Below are 24,527 nucleotides of genomic sequence, written 5' to 3'. Positions count from 1 at the left end.
GAGCCTACAACGTGCTTCCAAATTACGTTATGAAGAGAAATTAGTGACCTGTCATAGGTCTGCCTGGCACTGCACAGGGAAGGCTTTTAAATAATAATAATAAAGAAATTATCGGCAACGTGAATGCCCTTCGCCGCGACATTTCTGGACCACTATACTTCGAATCCGTTCATCGTGACGGCGCTACTATGCTTCTTAGAAATTGTCTCGTCTCCCAAGGGCAACAAACCTATCGCACCAAGCTCCCAGCGTATATACGCACTGATTCGACAGGCGCCACTATTCCATGGTAGTCCTGGCCGTCTTTCCACTGTGTAGAGCTTTAAAGAAACCTAAGTATAAAGGGCAAAGCTAGCCACGTTGCAAGGTCCTACGCCGGAAGCTTTAACAGTGCCTGTATCTCCGTGAATGCCGAACCAATCTGCGAAAGAAGAAGACATCATCGAAGCCGTCGCTTGCTAAGCAAATTAAGTGCTCTCAAGCAGAGTGAGTAGTAGAGATGTCGATAATCGTGTTCATGTCGATAATCAAGAGCGGGAACGTTACGAAGAGATAAGTTCTGTCCTCTTCCTAAGGAAGAGGACAGAACTAGCACGGGCGCCGTTATTTGCCATTTTGTAAACAGAGCGAGTGCTCTGTTTACAAAATGCTTACAGGTCACTAATTTCTCTTCATAACGTAATTTGGAAGCACGTTGTAGGCTCAGAGTTGTTCCCACATTCACATCACTTGATGGCAAGTTTTTTTTTTTTTAATGGTCTTCGTACAGCAGCAAACTCTATTGTAGACTTTACTGCACTCTCTATATTGCTGTTATAGACCGTTAATTTTATCACAGGTGTTAATTATAAAGTTAGGTAATTAGCTATGTTATAGACTATGTTACAAGATGTATTACAGACTATTATAGATTATTTACAAAGAAATTGTAAATATCTCTATTGTGTAGGTGTATGTCTGTGACTGTATGTGCTATATTTGTGTTAATATGATCCCTTCGTATATCACAACTATCGCCCAGCAACTGGACCAGCCAGGCTAAACTCTCTATCTAAACCAACTAAAGTCTCTAGTTTGTATCACTCTATAATAGACTTCCCTGCATTGTCTGTATTGGAGATACCGAGAGCGTCAATATTAGCAAGGACATTAGTTACAGAGTTAAATCCATTACAAAAAAGAACACTGAGTGGGCACAAACGCAGAAACGAACTTCATCGAGGAGTAAGGAAACTCTCAAAGATAAAGTTAAAATATAAAACACACAGTTACTATTGCGGAAAGGAGCTGCCAACATTTTATTGTTTGTAAAGGCGATCGTACGCTAAGGACCAGTTTCCTGCAAACACTAATAGAGATAACTTTGACTACAGCAGAGCGCTTTCGTTCGCCCGCAAACTTCTTACCGTTTGCGGATTACCGGGTTACGGGAGGCGTAAACGTGAGCGGCCAGATTGGTGGCGCCACGCGGTGACGCAGAGCTCAATTAGACAAACACAGAGCTATTATTGTAGTAACCAAGTGTATTCCACTTCGCCACTGGTATAAATGTTCGGCGGAGAAGCAATTGTGAACACGTTCTCTTCTATAATGTATATATTTCGACAAGAACACTAGTGGAACATCAAAACATGTCCATAAGACATTGTGATTAGGCAAAGCGTAACAAGATAACCCGGTATTACGTCGCAAGATAACCCGGGTAACCCGGTATTACGCAGACACCATTTGCGTATACCGGAATACAGAACACGCTAAAACACTCTGCCTACGGTAGCTGCACGTATGGCAGTTGAGCCAGCAAGAGAACGATGACTAGTGAATGTATAGATTGGCCTAAACTACTTCCTTTTGGCTTTGTAACTTTGCAAATTGATCATATTCTACAAAATATTGCGCCATAAATGCTCCAATTCGCACAGATTATGCATATGCGAAGAGACTGACTGCCTCACTGCGTTTGGGAAAATTACGTTTGCTGGGAAACTTAGGCAGACAAAAAGCGTGACAATTAACGACATAAGAGCACCCGAAACGACAAGCACGGATATTAAACAAATTCACTTATGCTGACCAACGTTCCCGAGGTGGAGGACCAATCGCTGCGCCCGAGCTTCTTTTGGTGAAATTTGTATCAAACACAAACCAGCCCTTTTGTTCACTGAATCCCCATCTAAAGCTCTGCCTTCCACACGGCTTACCACGACGGGAGGTCTATAAATCTCATTTCTCAGTCTATGGCTTGGAGTAGTATTCGCTAATGCCTATACTCCTTCCTCGTCGGAATGGGCAGAAGTACAGAATGTGAAGACTGTGGGTGCAAAGAGACGACTGCGCACCTTCTGTGCAATTGTCCTCGTTTCGGCGCACAGAGATAAGTCCTCCGCACCAAGCTCGACAAGCTTGACAGCCATCCCATTACGGAAAACCGAATTCTTGTACCCTGGTCCCAACAACGGGGCCAGCCCGAGTAGCCCTAAAAAGCACTAATGCGTGCGTGCGTGCATATGTTTTAAAGCACCCGGGCTCATTGAAAAACTACAGTCGCTGTCATATCCATTCACAGCGTTAGTGATGACAGATTTTCTTCATATGTTTTCGTTTTCTCCTTACCTTTTCTGCCCCTACCCAATCCCCCTGTGCAGAGTATAGCCAGCCGGGCAGTTAACCTGGTTAACCTCTCTGCCCTTCATCTTTCACTTTCTCTCTCTCCCAATCATAATAACCATAACCATTTACCGTTATCCTCCGCGGCAGCGGTGGCCCTGTGAAACACTGAAGTAAGGCCTATGAGCACGTTGGTCAGGATTATACGCTAACGGTGACTGCGCGTAGCTGTGCCAGTGGACACAAAGCGAGCTGCTGGATGGCCGATAGAGAAGGAACTCTGTGAGAGTGAGAGAGAAAGAGAGGGTGAAAAGGGAAGTTTGCCGAGCGCGCGCGTGAACGGAAGCGCGTCGATAGTCCTTCGCCTTGACCGCAGGCGCGGACGGCGGCGGCAGATGGGACGCGGCGGAGGAGCCTTTACCTTATGTGTTCTTTTTTATAGAAATGATTTCGAGCGCGCTTTTTTATACGAAATTGATAGGAAGAGGCGAAAGAGAGAGAGAGATAGAGCGAGTGAGGGGGAGTAACGGCGCACGCGCTGCCCGCCAGATGGGAGAACGACCGTCGCCGGACTGCGTGCGCTGTGCGCGCAACAGCGCGGCCGTTTATTGCGCCCTTATCGGACGCTGGCCTCGCCCGCGCACATACGGTGACCAAAGGATGATGATCGAGAGAGAGAGAGAGAGATCGGCGCTTTGTGTCCCGTGGCCGTTTTCCCTTAACCGATGCGAGCCAGCATCATTAATTAAAGTCCGGCGCGGTTAATGCGCCCAGGAAGAGGGGGGGGAGTCAGGCATACAGAATACAATGGGGCTCTTCATCATTTTGTCACGTATTTTGGGCATAAATTCGCACCCCCGGAGTGACGCCCAGGCAGGCTTAGGGTTGGCCTTGGTCATATCATCATAGTTTTATTATATATGGTGTCCCGGCTAACGTTAGCCAAACTGTTCAACAATAAGAAAAAAAGATTTTAAAAGACACGGTGCAAGATACGATCTTAAGACCTATAGTCTTCGGTCTCCACACCTTTGATGACTGAACACCGTAGGTTTTATAAATGTATCTTGCATCGTCTTTTTTAAATATTTTGTTTTGCTAAACAGCGTGGCTAACGTTAGCTGGGACACACGGTATATTTTGCCATCCCGGCTTTTGTTAAACGGACACTACACAAATACGTGAAGTTATAGCGCTGTCATGCGGGCGTTATCTACAGTGCTCGAGTAAATGTAGACTAATGTCACTCACGTTACACTACGCTTCAATGCATGCAGTTATACTTAGCAACGCTTAGTTCTTCGATCAATCGTGCTCGAAATGTTCAATGCAGATCGGTTTCAATGGATGCCAATACTGCTCGTGCGGCTGAGGTATCGGTTAGCAGTTGCCGCCAGGCTACACCAAAGAAGCTATGCGCGACGCGACGAGACTTCCCGATTCGAAGGCGTTCGAGTTGTAAAGCGCAGATCGACTTCAATGAAGCTCAAAACTCCCCGAGTGTATTGTCTGGCAGATTACGCAATCTGTACGGAAAAAGTTACCTTTGGCGTCACAGCTGAGGCCGCTTAATTGTTCGCTGAATGAATGAGTGTCGAAATATTTGAAAACAAGTGATTCAGCTACACAACTTCTGCAACATAAAGCCCACTTAAATCGACGAAAAGAACTCGAAATATGTGAAGTCGCCTGACTTGATCGCTGCCACGGTTAGGGTGCCAGACGAATTCAGAAAGGAAACACGGCTATCGGCGACAATTTTCTGTACTATATATAAAAGCGAGCCATGCCTTTCATCGCGCAACAAGCAGTGGGGTTTCTGAAATCAAAAGCACTCTGACAAGGGTGTAAGGAATCTCCCCACACAGTTTAATTTCTCAGGAGCAAAGTAGAATTAATTTCCAGATGGACAAACCCCTCGTCATAAACTCTAAAGCTGCAGCACCTCAAGATAGCCACACATCGGTTAGCTCTATCGAAAATACTCCGCGGGGTGGCAACGCCAAAAAAAAAAAAAAAAAAATGCTGACAAATTGTACTTACCTCGGCTGTAGATCCAACGATCAGCAAAGACACGAAAAGAACGTTACGTTATAGAAGAACAAAGTGCGAAGAACTTCTTAAGGGTGCGTCTTCTCAGGCGCGGCTTCGAACGTTGAAGGCGGGCTCGATGAACATTGTGTGACCCGAAGAAAGTTAGCAAGTTGTACAGTTAGCTCTCCTTGGCAGATGTAGTTCTGAACTATACAACCTACTACCTCACTTCAGGTGCACACAGAAACGCAACGTTCACTCGGCCCACGGTCCCATAGTCGGCGGCGGGGCCAGCTCCCCTCTGGCAAATGACGTCGCGCTCTTGTTGCCCTCGGAGTCGGAGCCCTGCGAAAAGAAATCAAGAGAGAAACAAAAGGCGGGAATAAAGAGAAATGTGAGAAACCAGCGCCAAAATGCAGCGCGCGCGCGCGCGAAAGGAGCTCAACCACGTACAGTTTTCGCCCGCCTTCGAAAGGATAAACCGCAACGACGTTACGTTACACACGAGGCCCAATGAACCGACGATCTCGATGCGCTAGGCGCTAAGAGGAACAAAAAAAAAAAAAAAAAAAAGCACGCATTTGCAAAAAATCCTCGCCAGCAGGACGTCCAAACGTGCCCGCCGAGTCGGCAGCGGCAGCAGCGCGATAAGCAAAGGGGCGCGTCATTCGATGACTCACCGTGCATGGAGACAACACGCGAGACCCGACGGAACATCCACGGGGGCGCAAAGACTGCGTTTCGCGCGACGCGGATTCGTCGGGCTTGCAAAAGTGTAAGGTCGTAATCCTTTTAGTCATCCTCTTCGATACTGCACTCGCACGGGAGGACGAGACATCCCGTCTGAGCCGCGCGTGCGTCCACCAACAGCTGACGCCTTCGTCAACCGACGCCGCGGCCTGCAAGGCCGGCCAGCGGATGCGAAGCAACGGGAGACGGTGTCGAAACCGCCGTACCAAGAATACCAGCCCGCGGAGACGGCGTTTAGCAAGAACTACAAAATCCCGTCGGTTAACGCAAGCCGCGCGACACCGGTTTGCTAGTTTGTATCAAGCCGTGGGCCGGGGAAAGAATTCAGCCGTTGTTACAATGTGCCGGCTCTGTGTCGCAAACCGGTGCGGTACGGGCGAGAAAGAGAGAGACAGAAGTACGAACGCAAGGACTGTGACAGCCGTTTTTGTCCACCTCAGGAGCTCAGCACTCGGCGTTTTGCGCAACGAATTCGTGGCCGCGCGACGTTTGAGACGTTTATTACGGGACACAGTGTGGGTTAATACACGGTGTCACAGCTTTCGGTCACTCCTGGGCCTCAATCATCCGGTTCTCCTCAAGTTCATGTACCCGGCGCCCGTACTGCTCTCCATGTATGAAAGTGCATGCCTATATAGACGGGCCTAAATTGTAAAGGTCGCTGCTGGGTCACGTCATACTCGTTTCATTTAATTAAAGAACGTAATCTAACCCAAGAGAAAGCGACAGTGAGAGAAGAAACGAAAAGGAACATGCATAGCAACAGCCCTGACATAGTCTTGCAAAGCCGTTTCGACACTTTTATCTTACCACCAAAGTCACTCTGAACAAGACAGCTCACAGTGACCGTGATGTACGAGACACGGTACCAGAGCTCACGCTCTTGCGCCCAAGGAGGGGTCTGCTCTGCAATGTAACAACGCATTGCTCGTTAGCCGACATAAAGGAGCTCGCTTCATCGCGAAGTTCACAAACTGCGAAGTGTACATCGCCGTGGCCGCACTTTGTTTTACAACGAAGAGAGAGAGAGAGAGAGAGAGAGAAGTACGTTTTCGAGAGTTCCACCCTCCTGCTGCTGAGAAAATCGGGTCTGCCGCCAGTCTCCTTTTCAGCGGTGCAGAGCGCCGTGACCATATAATCAACAGCTGTTTAGTGCAACCAACAAGGGGGTGGCGTGGACCATCACGCGAACGTCTTAACTAATCCATTGGACTCAGGGCCTGTCGTGGCTTGCATCTTCTCCGAGAGAATCCAGGTTAGATGGAATGATGTAAGAGAGGATGCGAGTTACGGTGAGGCCCGAACTTCACCGTAAGATGTCTTATTCGGACGTATTTCGTTGCAGGGCATATCCAGAGTAGGTGCACCGCCTAATGGATTCATTCATTTCTATATTCATCATTATCAAATACAAGAAAAGAACTGCACAGGGTTGCTGCCCCATTCAAACATATCTGACGGCAACTACAGCGCGCAGGGTCATTTTTATTCACTTTCAACGCGCACGATTTATTGTACAACATAGATCCGATGGGCCCGCATAAAATAATGCGCAACACAGACTCAACGTAGATAGATATTCGGCACTGCAGATGCGACCAACTAAAAAAAAAAAAGAAGAATGAAAGAAGAAGGAAGAAAACGTACAAGTGAATGTTACTTTGCTAGACTGCAAAAGTAAAGGTAAAGACGGAATGTGAAATGAAAAAAAAATTACTTAAAAAAAACACATTACATGCTCGCCTCACCATGAAATTTTATTTCCGCCTTAGTGTCGCATGCACAGCTTTTCTAAGACAGCTCGTTCTACAAGAGCGGCTTCTTAACGGCTCGTTGGGGTATCCCGGCGAATTGACGCTGACTATAACAAGCTCTTCCTTCTGCGTTCCGTGTGCTACTCCGTATTTTTCTGCCATTGATCACAACCATAACCTAAATATCGCTGTGACGCAGCAGCAGCTGCTGCTGGCGGCTGTGTTTTAACAGGCTGTTGGTCTGACGCGCAGCGAGTGCACATTCGAGAGTACTTTGCTGTGCTTCGCAGGATGGTGACCAAGAACGCTCGACGAGGCAAGAGCAATCGGTGAAGGCCAGAGTGTCGACGAAAAAAAAAAAAAAAGGTATTACATCGTTTAATGAGTGCTACAACTGAATCTAAAGCGCGTGAGTCAGGTATAATGAAGAACCCTTTGCGGTGCAAACTGAACTCGTATCAGGCTGTCACAGCTGCGTCCACACACCTATAGAACCACAGCCTACCTACTTAGATTGATAGCGACGAAGATAGTCGCATTAGGCGCAACAGCCTTCGTTTGTGCGAACATTAACTTTGTGGAAACGCTGCAGAAGACGATAATGGGTTGTGCTTGAACGTTTTGTTTCGGCTGCATCTTTCTAGTTTTGATGCAACACAGTTCTTTTGTTCCTTTAATAATTGCTTTATGTGACAAAAGTGTCGTCCTTGTTACACGTCGTTCAGGTTCTTGTCCTTACATACATACCGATTTCATGCGTTTCAACTTAAGTAACATTCAACGATATTGTTTGTTTTTGCTGCTGCAAAATGTACACGAACACGGGTTTACACTAGCTTCGGCTATGGGCCCATTTTTCTGTCTCTCCATTTTTTTTTGTTTGTGCCTTGTGTGCGTAACACTGACGGAAATAAAGCAAGCAATTCAATGACGCTGCGTTCAAACGGATCACCGAAGAACGCAGTGGTCAGACGTCAGTCCATCGCGATCGCTGGCAACTTCTGAATGCGTACATGTAAATCGCCACTATACAGCAGTAAATAAGGTGTCACAGGCGCAGTCTCAATGAATTTTGAACGCCACATGCTGATAAAAGTGCAACAATGCTACGCACTTCATCTGTCGGGCAGGGACTTCGTTGACAGCGAGGCTGATGTTGCGCCTATTTCAATACAAGCCTGCCTGCTTGCCTACCTGCACATTGTTTAAGTTCAGTGGCTATGAATGTGTTAGCGACCACTGAAACTGTGCACGTCAGCGCCGCTTTTCTATATTACCCTTCGCACTTTAGGTCAAGGGCACCACCCTGCTTGCATGCCCTGTAAACCAGAAACACCACCCGGTGGCTTTTGAGTGAACCGCATGATGCGAAGACAAAAGTAGAGCGACGCACTGGCTGCTCCTGAGAGGCCAAGGCCAGAAGGCACCTTGGCTACTTCAATTATCTCTGATGAACGAACAGAGAACAACAACAAAGCAGACGAAAACACGGGCTCAAACGAAACACACCTGAAATGACTAACGACGGGCCGCTCAACAACACGAAATACAAGACGCGCCTTTCCTGTTCTTTAATCACTGAAATTGATGCCCTCCGTGTACCTGACGACCATGGGGTAGGAAGTACACACCAGCGCAGTCACATACACGCGAGTACAACGCTACTTCTCACATCAAGCCGGGAGGAGGAGGACATTATCGAACGCACGCACGCTGAACACCAACACTACAGCACACGAGCTACTTACACGCGCGCACACACAAAACGCACCGGTTCGCCAACGAAGCAGCGACGACGAAATCTCCCGAGAAAAACAACGCGAACCGCCGTAGCGTGTCTCCGACCACGCGCAAGCTGCCGCAAGCTCGCACAGCGGGAGGTCGTCGACAAGCGCCACACGCGAGCATCCTCGCCACTGCACTTCCCCTAACCAACTCCTCCCCCTCTCCCGCGCTCATTTAATTCCGCCCACCTGCCCATAGTCCGCAGACACGCACATTCGAGACGGAACGCCCAGCGCGAAAAACCGTCGCGAATTTACAGTTCTACAGCCCCCCCCCCCTCCCGTACGCGACGACGCGGGAGAGAGAACGGTCTCCGCCGGCACGCTCATTGCGCGGAGCCACGCAGATAATCGTCGAACGCTATAGCAATTCCGAGTGTGTCTTCGCTAACGAGACGCGTGTATAAAATTTCGAAGCGGAAACGGCGCTTCATCGAGTTCACGGCGAGCGCGGACGGCAGCTTGCATTCAACGCGCGTTGCTTCATAATAAAGCAGGGGACGAGCCTCAATAAACGACCAAGAACAAAGCGTGGAAGAAGAAAAACGAAAAAAAGAAAAATTGAAATGAAAGGATAGCGGATGTTACAAAGAGAGAGAGAGAGAGCAGTTGAAACTGACGCTCACCGAGACCGTCCCTATCCGCGCAATCGGCGTGTAACCGAGACGCCCGGGCGCTTATACAAATGTACTACACGGAGGGGTACACCGTTAATAATGGGTTTTGCGCGCCTCGCGGGAAAAATGAAGCGTTGCGCGCAATCACGGGACGCGGGTTGTCACGAGCCCGGTGTGAAGCGAGGCGGAGAGGAGTTTATACTGTACTTTTGAAGGCGCAACGGCGCCCGGTGAAGCAGCGAAAGCTTACTGAGAAATGTGTAGAGAGGTGCCACGTGAATCCGAATATCCTGTGTACAAAAAGTGCCAGCAGAGCAGAAGAAAGGGAAGACGAATGGAGCATCTGGATTTGGAGGGCGGTTGGAGATCTAATCATGCACACTCACGTGGACGCCAGAAGAAGTCGACATTGTTACGCTTTCCCGCAATTTGCGCACGAATTATGCACTAAAGGTAACGATATACGTTCGCGTTTACATATGACGACGCCTTTCCACTATAGTGACGTATACGTAGGAATGGAAGTGCTTCAGCGAGTGGCGAACTCTTAAGTGGATATAAGAGCGCGTATGAGCTCCCTTTCGTTCTACTCCTCCCTTCTCTCCCCCTTTTCTGATTTCCGACAAAGTCCGGTAGCAAACCGGGATCAGTTATGATTAATCTCCTTATCTTTCCTTTGTCCATTTCTCTCTCTCTCTCTCTCTCTCTCTCTCTCATAGAAGCAGTAAAGAGAGCGCTGTGATGATGGAGCTTGCAGCTCTACATGAAGATGCTCACAGGCAATGGTGGGAAACGTCGTCGTGGTCGACTCCAGCGACAAGATTTCCAATAGCGCTTCGACTCGCCCTTCAGACCCCGAAGTCGCCGAGCAAGTCGCCAACGCCCTCGCCCTGCCACACGGTCGTGCGTCCGAGCTCTATAGCGATTCCAAAACGGCAGTTAGGGCTTTTCAGAAGGGTCGCATCGCCGAGCGAGCTGCTCTGTCCCGACGTGGGACTAGCCGGGTGCGCGACGAGTTCGCGTCCTCACCGGACCTCCAATAAAGTTATTTCACTCACTCATTCATGTCACGAGGCCAACCACAGCCGCAATTCTACCAATCTTACCAAGTTGAGGTGAGACTGGCGACTGATAAAATTCCTTGGATGAGGTCATCAGTTTCGCCATCGTGCGTCCGTTTAGGGTTGAGTGCTTCGTTCCGCGAGGTCGAAATCGGAGGTCAAAGTTTTCCGCAGCTGCTCATGTGCACATCTGTTACTCCTGAACTAATGAGTTCGCCGTGTTGAATACACTCTTCTTGATGCGAATGTTTACACCTTCAGAAATATGTCTGCATTTAAGTACACATTACCAAAGCCATAGGACGCCTTGAAATAGCCGTATACGTTTAACTGCTGAAACCTCCTACTGAATAAGCGTTTTCACGAAGCATTATATAATTGGCCGACCTTTGCTCCTAGCCACCAGTATCAGAGATGTCAAAGTATGTTCACGTATGTCGATGCACGGAGCGCCCACATAAGTTTAGTCGACCATGAGGACACAGGTCCCAAATCGTGAAATGAGGTTGAAAATCCTTGAACCTCAATAATGAAGTTAATATGACTTGGCTAGCCGCTGCTTAAGGTTATGAGGTTTCCTGAAACCTCATGACGCCATCAACTCTAATGTGGGGATTAGGTGAGATCGAGCCTTGTGAGGTGATTTGGCGACCTTTGCTCATAGCCTTGGAGATATCAGCATGTTTACATCAGATATTGTCTTAGTGACTGGCTCCCAAACTGGTCAGTGATTGCCTCTTCGCTCGTAACAGATCTACTATATGTAGGCGTGCCGCCGGACTAGTGATATGCTGGACTAGGCTTGGACGCATCAGCACGATATCAGGTTAATATTTTTGCCCGTTCCCACACATCTCACCGCATCCGAACATGTGCACTGCACCTATGTTATTCAGCACTACTAGACATGCATGTCATGCCACCCACAAATAGAAGAAAGAAAAAAAGCATAAACAACGTTCAGTTTTACCACACAGCTTATTATCCGCTTGCGCATCCTTCTAGAGCCGCAGGGACGCATGCACCGTGACACTCCGCGCCCTTAAACGTAAGAAGCAACATCCCAGGCACCCGGGTCAACCAGCCCACCACCATAAAACAGCGTAACGCGGCCATTAAGGCACGTAGGCCGATGTTCAAAACATGAGAAAGCTTTCGCTTTGTTATTTAAATTCTCTTCTCATGCGCGTCATCTCAACACTTTACTCCTAGCTACCCGCAGAGCAGCAAAGCACTTGCCACAAAAACCTGCCGCCCCTCCGTCCTTACACTGCTTTAAAAGGCAAAACTAATGAGCCTCCTTCCCGTCCCCCCGGTCCGCACAGCGCGCATTTTGCACGGCCGGTGGTCCGGCAATGTACTAGGTGCAGTGCAACGTCACACCAGCGCCCCTCTCCCCCTCTTCTGCAGGCAGCGACGCGCGATCTGTTTTCTCCGCCACGCCGAGTGATATTCATTGTTTCCACGAAGGGACGCGCCCAGGCGGAGTGCAAATAGCAATTAGATTGCGCTGTAAATTATGACGAGTACGACGTAATGACGACAGAGGGCGAGACCGGCCATCACCCGACTCGGCAGGCTCGGCGACTACAACACACGCCACCTGTCGAGAAGGGCGCGCGCGAGGGAGAGTGTGCCGCCGCGCGAGGAGGTTCGTCGAGCGGCTGCGTCGTCGTCGTCGCCGCCCGTCGCCCTGCACGGAGAAGGAGCACTTCTTCGAGAGCCGCGATTATTGCTTTCCCGCTCCGCTAACCGAGAACAACCCCCCCTGCCCCCATCTTTCTCTCGGCTTTTACAGTTCGCTGAAAGCGCCTGCCCATCTGTTCGCGATCTTTCGAGACTTCTCTCGAGTGCGTTTCTTTTTTCTCAACTTTCTCCCCTTGTTTGTCCTGTCTCATTAGCTCACTTTGCTTTGTCGGGGTGGGGGGGATGCCCCGCTCGCGGCACTGGCAACGCCCGCAAATCACTCAATCTCCGAAACGAAACAGCGAAAGCGGGCCCTCTTCAGTACCCCCTCTCGGAAACGTTAAAAAAGAACCTGGCAGGTTAAACTCCCTCTCATCGGAGAAGTGGCCGAGCATTGAAAAAGAAAAAGAAAACCACTCGCTTAAGTGTTTCGCGCTTTTCAAAAGGCTGCTGCGGTTTCTTCGTCTGTGTTAGTAAAATTTTGTGAGAAGAACGGGGGTGAAGGTCGCAGTCAGCCTCAGTGCACTCTTTTGGGTGAGGATGAAGCTCGCGCGTAGTGATTATAGCAGTAGCAGGGGTGCCAGAGGAAACAACGAGTGCATGAACGAATGCAATCTATATAAACCCGACAGTATGTATGAACTGTTATTGAGTCCTCCACAAACCGCCTAGACCACGGTTTTTTTAAAACGAGACGGCTATGGCGAGGTATTTTAGAAGATACCGAATTTCTCTGCCTGTGGTATCAAATACATTGTGGTTACATCGCAACGCAATCGCTGCAAATGCCGGCCGTATGGCTCTGCAAGTCTAAACGGGTCTGATGCTCTAACAATGCAACCAACACCAGAAAAGAAGCATTCGGAAGGCACTACGTGAGTCTATTTACTTAGAGCATCAGCCCCCTCCCCTGGTTTACATTTTTCCAACCTGACATTACCAGCTCTCGTCAGTGCAAATTTTGCACACGCATGAAGTGTCGCAACGAATTCCGTGCTATAGGTTGCAGTATTTACTCTTTTCGGCAGATCGGCGAGAAGTCAACGCACTTTCACCGAGCGTGTCGATAACAGGAAGCCAGTGTGTAGCTGCGTCATATCATCAGGCGTGCACCTTACTCACCGCGCCTAGACTTTAGCTACGAGAAACATACGCACCGTACCGGCGCGCGTAGCAGTGCATAACCTACAGGTCGATACCACCGGGTGAACTCAGGCCGTGGCGTCACCCGTACGTACAAGCGCTGACGGCGCAGTTCCGCTTCACAACCGCGACGCCAGGCAGAAACGGGACTCAGACATCTCACCGTCTGGTGACGGCATCACCGCGAAAGGCCCGCGGTATAACGCTGCCCAAAAAAATGTCTTCGACGGTCGCGTGCGAGTGACTTTTCGCTACCCGGTGAATCACACGCGCGCGCGAGCACAAACGCACACGAGGCAGACCACTGACACCTGTCAAGCATGTGACTCAGGTCGCAGAGTCGGTCGCGCACAACAACGGTGGCACACACTCCATAGGCACAGAAAAAAAAAAAAAAAGAATAACGCTGCACGGGCAGAGCAACGCCGCCGGTCGTCACGCTTTCTCAAGCCCTCGATCCGAGAACGGTGCTGCGTGCAAACGCGCGTTCATTCTGGGAAGTATCGCGGCCGGGGCTGACATCACCGCGCAGCCACCACGAGACGCGCGCGCGCGCTCAGTTTCGCGGATGTCGACGAGACAGGATGAGGTCGACAAAAACAAAGCCAATGCCCGGAATGCGCGTACGTTGCGCAGAGCTGCATATACGGCGCGGTATTCCGCGTTGCACATACAGGTATACGCGATGCCTCGGAAGGAAGTATCGCGTTCAACGCGGCAAAATGACGCGAAGCGAGCGCCCTATAGTGCACGTTTCGTGTCGATGCGGGAGGTGAGAAGATGTGATTACCACGGATGCAAACCCGAGGCGTTCTGCTTCTTCCTAACAACCTCGTTGATACACAAATTGAGTTTAACACGATCGTCTGATAGATAACCCATCTTGGGAAACGCGCCGCAGGCCTTATTGATTAATTTATTGGTTGACTGATTGATCCCAACATCTCAAAGGAACACAGCGGCTACGAAAGAGTGGAGAGCTTCAAATTAATTTCGACCAGGTAGGGTTCTTCAATGCGCAACCAAATATCCCGCAAGCCTCATGCCTGCACGAAGACCTTTATTGCTTCGAACATCTACACACGTGTCGATTATTATTATTATTATTATTATTATTATTATTATTATTATTATTATTATTTGCACAGGTTTGCCAGAAATCACAAATATATATGCGACCAACGCTGATACTACTGACTATAGTTTTCGAGGCATGCCATAGCTGGGACACTCTATATGTATATATAGCTTACGATCGATTCAGGGAAATTTTAAGATTTTTATATCGAGACATCGTTCAGCTCCTTGGCAAAATAAGTCCGCTATATATACGGTAGTGACCAGGAATATTATGATGTTGGTTTTAAACGAAAATTGGTACATTACCCTCAAGTACCCTCGAGAGAGAGAGAGAGGGGTCTTAAAAAAAAAAAAATCAACACGGAAGGTTCGGGGTGAGGCGGGCGTGAAGACATACGCTGTGCTTGAGCACGACTTATTACTTACCGAGTGGTAGAATAGAACGCCACAGTAACTCGCGCGACTCACACTGCCGAGATCGTGTTCTTATTGGTCCCTCACAAGGTGGGGGGGGGAGAAGAAGGTTCCGCTACAGCCCTACCTCCTTTCGGACCAGTCCGCAGAGTTCCAACGCTGGTTGAGGACTCACAGTGGGCGGGCGTATGGACCGCAGGGCTGCAGGCGCAGTTCCAGACCGGCGCAGAGCACATGTCCTGCAAAATAATTGCACCCATGTATTCCGACGCCAGCGACCATGACGCATACGGCTCACAATAGTTCAAAACGCCATCGAAATGTGCTTGCGCCATCATTCAGAAGCATTATGTTGAGCCTTATCCGTATGCAAGCCATAAAGCCATACATTCTGGAACGATCACTTTCAGCCTCACCCGTAAAGCATATTCTATTACATGGAGCTGAACGCTAGGCGTATACAACCACGACGTCCGAAACCTGCTCAACGACTGCTGAACAACACGGATCTACTATCTCCTGCGGAGCAGTACTTTCGCATGGCATAGCGTAGCGGCTAACCTAAATCTTTAGTGCATTAAAGGGAACCAACCACGTGATGTATGTACATCGACACATGTTAATTCATACACCAAGTGAATTACTCAACTGTTCAAGTTCGGCAATTAGGGGACCAAAGGTACACCTTGCATAAAAACCCAAACCCAGTTCGGGGACCACGCATGCGCAGTTTCGCCGTTCGATCTCCACCTATCGCTATACCCTAGGGGTCCGCCACTCCTGGAAGCCTTTCATACAGTATCATGCTTGTATGGTAAGTTTACCTACCTGTCCACCCGTCTAAATTGTCACACACTCGCTTCTGCTGATTTTAGTCAATGAGCGCACGGCGCAGGTGATAACATTTCTAAATACCAAACAAAGATCGTCCCAGAATATATGGACCGTGTCCTGCTTCAGGCTAAACAGTTCAGTCCACATGAAAGAAGAAGGCAGGCCCATGGTACTCCTGCAGTGCGGTGCTCAGTATGGTCCAGGTCCACTTCTTGGGGGAACAGGGTCCGAAGAGAACATCAGCCAACTCAGACCCATAGAGATGAACTTGTGGTTTGCACAAGGGGCAGAGAAGCCACACACAAGTTCGGATCTACGGGTTAGAGCGAGCAGCCATGCCGACGGAAGGAGGCCTCGGGGGAGAGTCGTCTTCACTGCGCAACGCCCGTTTCGTGCGCACTTTCACTGGGCGCCGGCGCTGCACGTTTAGCACAGCATTCGCGAGAGGGAGAGAAGGAGAAAGCGCTGCATCGTTATGGTATACCTGTAAACTGCGTGTATTTACGCAGTACAATGTACAGAGCGCCAAGTGCTTCAGTTTGTTGAATTCCTCGTCAGATGCAGCAGCACACAATAATTGTCCCATATCGTCGTTCAATTTTTACCTGCGGCAGCGTGGAAATTCTACAGCAACGATGGCTACGAAGGCCGTGTTAGGTTGTAGGATGCGTGTACATCGCAAAAATATAGGCTCCTGGCGTTAAGGAAGGAGGTGTTGATAATAGTGGATTGGCAGCCCTGCGATAGAGGACCAGCAAACGCCTCAAGGAAACGGCTGTGCATGCCTTCGTCATTTCTCAGACATGTTTTTTTTTTTAGCTGCTGTTGTTCAAATGAGAATAAAAGAGATTTAGGTCACTAGTTACCTATAATGGTGACAGCTGCTCCTTCTAGAGTAATAGTATTGTAATAGAAAATTTAAATTAAGAACGAACATCGAAACGCTATACTGAGTCCCGACGCATTTACGCGTATATGAATTCGAACACATACACAAAGGCGCGATAAGGTCCTAGATGAACAGGCGCACAGACGCAGAAAATACGCAGATGACATAACAACTTGTCCCTTCCTCCTCTTATTTTTATGTCGATTTGCGCTAAGTGGCCATGCTTCTTATGGTCCGTAATACGACATAACACAAGCACAAAGACGCAACCGTCAAAATCGGGTTTCATCACAGAAGGTGTACAAAGACGTGTATGATACACATATTAACCGAAAGTGCACGTAAATGCAAAATCTTCCCATCGTCTTCAGCATCGCCCATTTCATTACCCTTCCGCTTTTCCTTCTCCCTTATCTGTACAGCAGGTATAGATCAAACTGCCTCAGGCTGACCTCACCGCCTTTAGTGATAATACATTATCTCCCTATCTTTAAAAAGCGTTTTTTTTTTTTCGCAAAAACAGTATATGGTTGTTTCCCATCCGAATTGCAAATTGTGCCTAAAGATATAACCGGCAAGACACCACGCGTTTCAGTCGAGGGAGACAAAAAAGATGAATAAAAATAAAGAAAATAAATAAATAATGATCCTCTAACAAAGGTTGTGTCGATGTCGGGAGCGGATTCTTCCGCTGTTGCCGCAGTATTGATACGAAATAGTGCCGAAGTGAACATGCCTGAAAGTCCTCAACATATTCCGTGCGCCTAGCTTATGCGCTCACTACTCTTATGAAAGACCATAAGCACTTTTATTCTCGATGGTTGCCCATTTCGCTCACGAAGGAATCACCTTGCGAGAGTACTGAATTTAGGCCCCGGCCTAAGCACTTTCCTTACTTCAGAAGCTCCGGCTGCACCTTACTTCGGAGAAACGCCATCGTGGAAGGCTGTGGACTCACATAGACTCCCGAGAAAGCCGACGCAAGCAACAGAATGCAAAGGACGAAGTAAAGGGACTGAGACTAAGTGCGCTCTATACGTCTCTCTGCTTCATCCGTTGTGCTCCTTTATTTTGCGCCGGTGTTCTCTCTACACAAATCACGCAGAAACTATACACCCAGCGAGAATTCCTTATGAGATTTACTGCTGCCGAGTAAGTTTGGCCAGCCTTGCACCGAAATAAATTAGAACCGTTTCTGCACTTAGCCTCCTATATATGAGAACCGCGGTCGACACGGCTGGGAATCGAACACGCGACCTCCTCCTGCTCGCCAAGAAACGCCATAGCCACTGAGCGACCCGCGGAGGGTCGCCATGCGTGCAGTCAACGTTACTAGAGCAGCTTGCGTGCAGTAAATCAGCAATCGCGTTTGGTAGGCCCACTGATCAGCCCATACTGCGGCACGCCGCAGATGAGCCACAGCGAAACAAGGCCCGTTCGAGGCTGTTTAAGCCTACGGCAGCGGCGGCCAAGGTAAGTCCTGTCCAGTGCAGTGAACTGATCGCTTCTGAGCGATGCCACGCGAAGGCCTCCCGAAAGCCGTGTGCATTAAAGTACAGGTCTACTGCCCCAAGCGTGCTCGGACGAAGCATGGCGATGCCCTATAACGTATGAGGAGGGAGTAGTGCGCGTCTGCAAGCGCCACTCCCTTCCGGGGCGCTGGCGAAGAACGATTCCTTCGCATCGCGCGGCTGAAGCTCGTGCGGGAAGCTCAAGCTTGCTTCGGCGCAAGGGCTAAAACGCTCGGCTAATTAGCGGGAGGTAACGGGCTCAATTAATGGCCGCAGCGACCGCGCTCTAATGGAGCATAGCGAGGCACGGGAAAAAAAGAATAAAAAATAGAAATAAAGGAAGGACTCGAAGTATAATGACAGTTCGGAGGGCGCGAAAGAAAACCCGTTTGGTGTAAAGTGTAGTCTCAAGTCCTTGCCAAGAACCCCCTTAGTCTATCCTGACGTTTGCTTTACATGCGATGCATCTTCGAAAATATGAGCGCAACGTCCACGCAAGTGAGGCGAAAAAGCAAGGCGGACAAAAAGCAAGAAAAAAAGAAAGAAAGAAGGCGCGAGTGGAGCCAGCCCATCAAAACGGCACGCGATGTCAAAACAGGAACTGCGCTCCCAGACGTCGCTGGACTGCTTCGTACACAGGTGGTAGATAGGATTTAAAAAAAAATGCAAACAAACAAGCAACAAAAAAGCAAAAAAGAAACAGCAACAAAAAGGATGGAAAGAGAAATGTCGGAGACTCACGCATCCAGGGAAGCAATGTGAAAGAAAGGCAGAGATAGAGAGAGAGAGACGTTCTCGCTCTGAACGAGCTTATTTTGGAAATAACCCTTTTCCATTACGTTGTCAAGCTTGTCAGCTGCCGCCCACCAACCTGCGAGAGAGAAAGGGTTGAGACAGCAGCGAGAGGGCGGCGCGCCCGTGAGAGCAGCTAGAGGGCAACAATGAAGGGACCACCGCGGGAACAGTATCATTTAAGCCCAGGCGCCTGCCACGTCGAGGCCGACACCGGCACGGAGCTGATCAATCAAGACCGGGAGGAGAAATGGAGAATGGAAAAAGAAGTCGACAGGCAAAACGGAAGGCTCGCTCGTCCAGCCGCATCGCCCATCCGCTCCGAATGCAGAGCGCCAGCGTCATCACCAGCAGTGTGTTGCTTTCCTAAGAGCGCGGGTCCACATACGCTGTGCCCGATGGTGCGAACCCGCGCCCTGTCACCTTCCGTTCGCGACAGCTCCGCCACCTGCTTCCCCGCCGCTTTCGGCTCAGTGACAACGCCGACGCAATGAGTTGTTGACGTGAGGAAGCACGCGCCACGCTTGTTACACTCGCGTATATGAATCGTAAGCGTTGCGCATGTGACGCGTTAACGCGCGACGCAGAACTGTAGAGGCGCTCCCGCACCCCCCCCCCCCCCCTTTTTTTTTTTCGCCTTGACGCTCGGGCAGTTGTATCGCTCAAATTAAAAATTATAGGGTTTTACGTGCCAAAACCACGATCTGATTGTGAGGACTCCGGAATAATTTGGACCACCGGGGGGTTCTTTAACGTGCACCTAAATCTAAGTACACGGGTGTTTTCGCCTTTCGAAAACAAAAGTGTCAAAGCCAGTGGTGGATGACCATTACGTCACAGTCTAACCACCAATGCACCAATTAAGGTGGATGAAGGAGGATTAATGTGGATTAGGTCTGATTAAGGTCGATTGAGGCGTACTAAGGAGGATTAGGGTTGATAAGGTGGATTAGGGTGCATAAAGGTGAATTAAGGTCGACTAAGGTGGATGAAGGAGGATTAGGATTGATTATATATAAGGTGTATTAGGGTGCATTAAGGTCGACTAAGGCGGCTGCAGGAGGATTAAGGAGTACTAGAGTGGATTAAGGTAGATTAGTGTGTGTTTGTCTTGATGCTTTAATTGCATGTATATGGTCATATATATATATATATATATATATATATATATATATATACTTTCATCATTTTAGAACATATACCAGCTTCTAACATTGTAACTAACTTTTCTTTCCCCTTTTGTTGGCGTGAACCTGGAAACAATTGTAACGTCCAATCGATAAAGAGCACGCACGTTTCGCTAGTAAATAACGTGACGCAGTGCGTGACATCGGGGGCAAAAATTTACGCAATACCCGGAGTACTCGAAAAACGCTTATACCTTCTGCGCAGTATTGGCGCATGTAGCTCAATTTCAAAAGTACACAAACGATCTGGTCAAGAAGTATCCTTTAAGGTGCAGATCTTGTCAGCCAACAGAAAACTTATAGATATCTACTTACAAATTCTATAAACATTACATATACGAATTTTTATACACAAGAGAGATAGATAAAGTTGAAGACACGTCGACGCAGAGTTCCCTGTTCTCATACTCCTGCCCCCCGTTTCTATGTTTTAAGTACATCAGCAAAACGATGCCTCGCTTTTAGCAGGAATATGTAGCGGCGAGGCAATCTTATCCGAGTCGGGTAAGCATGAAGTATAGCGCCCTCAAATCGCATCAGCAGGATACGCGCGAAGCGACTCGACTCTTCCTCGCTGAAACGCTCGGGCCACGACGTCAACCCTTTGACGCGCGCAGAGACACAACAGTCCTTGCGCAGACAAAGGCTTGGGTGTCCGATGACAGATACCGCAGCCAAAAATAGCCTCGACGCCATAACGCAACGACGCTCCGCCGAAGCAAGCAGCATGCGCCCTACATTTACGTGTTTGTCGGTGTACGCGTGCTGCTGGCGTTTAGGCGTCCGACGTGTGGAACATGATCGCTCGCTGGATGCTAGGAAGCGCTCGGCATTGCGGCGACAGACGGCGATCACGTTCTCCGCAGACATTCCGTGCGCCTCAAATGCTTCGGCCTTGAGGTCGTCTGTCGAAGCGGCGCCCGTTTCCAAAACAGGTTAGGCAGAGGGCAGCGTTATGTGACAGTGGCCTCGTTGATACAAAGGAAAAGGCACCACAGCACTGACCGGGTAGTGATTTACCAAAAGCTTGTAGAGCCGCGTGTCCATGAACTTGCATCAACGTGCACAGTAGCGAGTGAAATTTTGGAGACCACGGCGTCTTGCGAAAAATTTGAATTTGCCCTAGCGCAACAACGCGATGTGTAATTGTTTCAATATATTGCGTTGGTCGAATGTGGTCGTATGCTGTACTACTTAAATTTCAGTCAGCATGTCCAGGCAGCGGAGAAAAAATGTTTTCTCGAGCACCATCATCATCAGCCTATATTTATGTCCACTGCAGGACGAAGGCCTCTCCCTGCTCTTCAAAGATTTCCTCGCAAGTGTGCATACCTTAGCTCGAATCTAAATATTTAAAAAATATCGCGCCGCCCCTTCCACTTCATGAAGATGGTCGAACAGCGAAGCTGTGTTAGTTACACCGAGTGTTACATGTGCATGTGTCGCACGTGATGCAATTGCGTAAACACAGATCTACAACAGGAAGTTATATTGAAACGTTGCGAGGCGAGAAGAGGCAGTGACTTCGGACGCTACTCGACGAGTGTCCAGTTCTCTGGTCGAAACCTGCCGAGCCGCCGCCAGAGACATCGGCTGCAGTCACGGACACCTCGCGCGTTCGGCGCGAACGCGGGGAAATGCGAAATGCGAAAGGGCGTTATGCGAAAGGGCGCGTCGCACAGAAACACCTTCTCTTATCGCCTCTCCTCGCACCCAGCGCGGCCTCTCATTGGTTGCCTCCTCGCCCAGTACGCCTATCCTCCTTTGCTGGTCACGTGACCTGCCCTTCCCGGCAGGGCTCTCCTCTCCTGGTCACATGACCTGCGTGACGCTGGACAAAGGGCGAAGGGTCTACTAAGAACAGCTTCGCTGTTAATATACTACTAATATAGTACTCATTCAGAGGCGCAATTCATCATCAGATTCTCTAGTTATAGGACTGCTCCTAAATAATAAGTTATAAGTTGTTACAATACCCCTCCCCCCTTCCGCTCCTCCCTTCAGTTGTACATATATATGCCGTTATATTTTCTTCCAATGTTTAGGGCAGAAAACCGGGCGTGCGCGTGATTGAAATAGTGTATTCCTCACGGCCATTCTCCATCTAATTGCCACGAAAACGAGTGCACGAAGCTGCCCAGTAGCGAAAAAAAAAAAAAAAAAAAACCAAATAACAGCGTGCATCAATATACTTCGACGCGAGACTCTACACTTTGGTGAGCTGTCGTCAATATTACAAGCGTGCTGAAAAGCGAAAAGAGGCGGCTGTCAGACGGGAAACCGCTTCAAATCACGACGTAAAATTTATGGAATCCATACAAGTGGACGTCGTACGAACACGAGCGTAAATCGAGGTTCAGCCTATAGTGTATGGGGAACACAAAAGAAGGCCCGTATATACGTCAGCACTCATTCACTCTCCATCGCCCGCCTATAGTGCATATACGCGGCGAACGGGCTGCTTTGAACGGACGGCGTTACGCGAGCATTTCGGGAGTTCGAAAGAAAAAGTTTGTATATAACAGCATAACTTTCTCTCGCGGAACGGAAGCCTCAGCGATGTCCATTTCCTGGTGTTCCACAAGAAACGACTGGGCGTCACGGCTTCTGCGGAAAAACTAACAGCGTTAAGGCAGGACAAACATGCCGACAGTATATGTAGGGGTCATTCATAGCTTCGTTTCTCGCTCCCTCACATTTATCGTTTATTTAATTTTTTTTTTTTCTAAGGGAACAGTCGGCGTTTTTCCAAAAGAAAACGACTGTCTCACTCAGCTCGAGCTCTTGCGAACCTGTAGCATGCTGCTCGGATAGGGTTAGAGGAAAAGCGAGTGGATGGCTTCTAATCGCGCATAAAGAAGCCAATGAGTGGAGCGTTCCTATTCATGAAGGTGTCGGCGTATCTGTGAATGGACTCGATAGAATTTACGCGGCTGTCAATCAGCGCACGATTTGATAACTTGGGTTGCGACGAGAGAATTTACTACTTCGTGCCAACCTTTATTTTCGCAGGCACGATTTCTATACACAAGGTCGCCGTGGAATCGCATGCAACAGTCCAAATGAGAAGACAAAAGATGGTAAAGTTTGCCAAACCGTTTTGTTAGAGCCAGCTGCAGTTCTTCGAAACAAATAGAAAAAAATTAATAAGCAGACGAAAAAAAGAAAAAAAAAGGGGGGGGGGGGAAGAGGGAGAAACCATGAGGGCTGCCAATATTACAGTACTCCAGCAGAAAGTTCTGTAAGGAATACTGTACGGAGCATGTATTAGGCATACTCGACCACCCTGCTCGTCAAGGTGCGGACGGTGCAACTTCCAAAGCAATACTTCAGAGGCTGAATTCACGAAGCTTTTCGTATGTGCTCCTTGCTAGTGGCCAATCGCCTTCGCTAATATGTCCAGCATCACGATTCGCTGGAATTTTCTCTTACGAACACTTCTAGCGTAAGTGCTTTTTCTCAATACGGGCCCTGATTTACAGATGCAGGAGCCGCCAGTTCCTGCACTCACCTTAAACCACAAAGTATGCTTTCAAATCACGCTTTCTTTGTAGCATGGCACAGCGCTCCATGGAGCTGCGGGCAGGACCAACACGAGAAAGCACATCACGATAGGTTCGGCGTCGTGCTTCTTGGCATTCCCTTTCTCTTATAACTTTCTTTCTGCACCGTCCCTGCGTCCGGGCGCTAAGCTGGGCGTGCGACGGATAATATATACTGCGAGCTTTCCTTGATATCACCTCCCCACTTCCCTTCACAGACTGCACTTTTCTTTTGATGTACATCCGATGGCGTCGAGGTGCCTTACATGCAAAGCCACTCAGGAATGGATCATCCGCGCTGCTACGGCGAGCGCACGTGCTGCCAACCATATGGGCCAACGTCTTCTCCATCTTTACTGTTCGACGCGCGACGAACACCGACGGGGGAGCCTTTCAGACACCTCCATCGATCTCGCCTATGTCGATGCCGCGCGAACAGCCATTGCTCTGTCAATGCAAGCGAAGAAGAAGAAGATTCGCACTCCTCAAGGAAGCTCCTCCCTCACAGTCCCCTCACCCTCTTTTCTCGACCAGCTTCCATCCTTATAACTCGCAGACCTCGATGGCTCATGCCGACTTCTATACCACATGTTCACAGCGCGCACTGAACCTCGAAGCACGAAGTCGCACTCAGCTGTGCGTCGCATCATGAGAGACAGTGCGGTACGGCACACGAATGACTGACGCGTGCTTGTTCCCGCTGCCCCCTCCCCTCCCCCCTGCTCGGTAAAACACGAGCACGCGTTCAGCGTCAAGAAGTTCAATGTCGAGTAAGCAGCATGCATGGAGCAGAGCACACGATGCAGCTACGCGGCATCGGATAGACCCAAAGTCACTTTCCG

The 24,527-nt window shown here is 49.1% G+C and overlaps 1 protein-coding gene across 1 annotated transcript in view; it reads right to left on the bottom strand.

Annotated features, from left to right (window-relative positions):
• Positions 1 to 750: 750 nt before the first annotated feature.
• Positions 751 to 24,527, bottom strand: part of LOC125946398 (uncharacterized) — a 116,336-nt gene continuing 92,559 nt past the window's right edge. Inside the window, exons 3-4 of the mRNA XM_049669460.1 lie at positions 15,058 to 15,169; positions 751 to 4,986 (exon numbers count right to left, since the gene is read on the bottom strand). Of these exons, the coding sequence (XP_049525417.1) occupies positions 4,897 to 4,986; positions 15,058 to 15,169 (202 nt within the window). The 3' untranslated portion in view covers positions 751 to 4,896. The remainder of the gene's footprint in view (positions 4,987 to 15,057; positions 15,170 to 24,527) is intronic.

This window comes from Dermacentor silvarum, chromosome 6 (assembly GCF_013339745.2).
Source record: "Dermacentor silvarum isolate Dsil-2018 chromosome 6, BIME_Dsil_1.4, whole genome shotgun sequence".
In the NCBI taxonomy this organism is placed as follows: domain Eukaryota; kingdom Metazoa; phylum Arthropoda; class Arachnida; order Ixodida; family Ixodidae; genus Dermacentor; species Dermacentor silvarum.
This window is presented reverse-complemented; position numbering and strand designations above follow the sequence as displayed.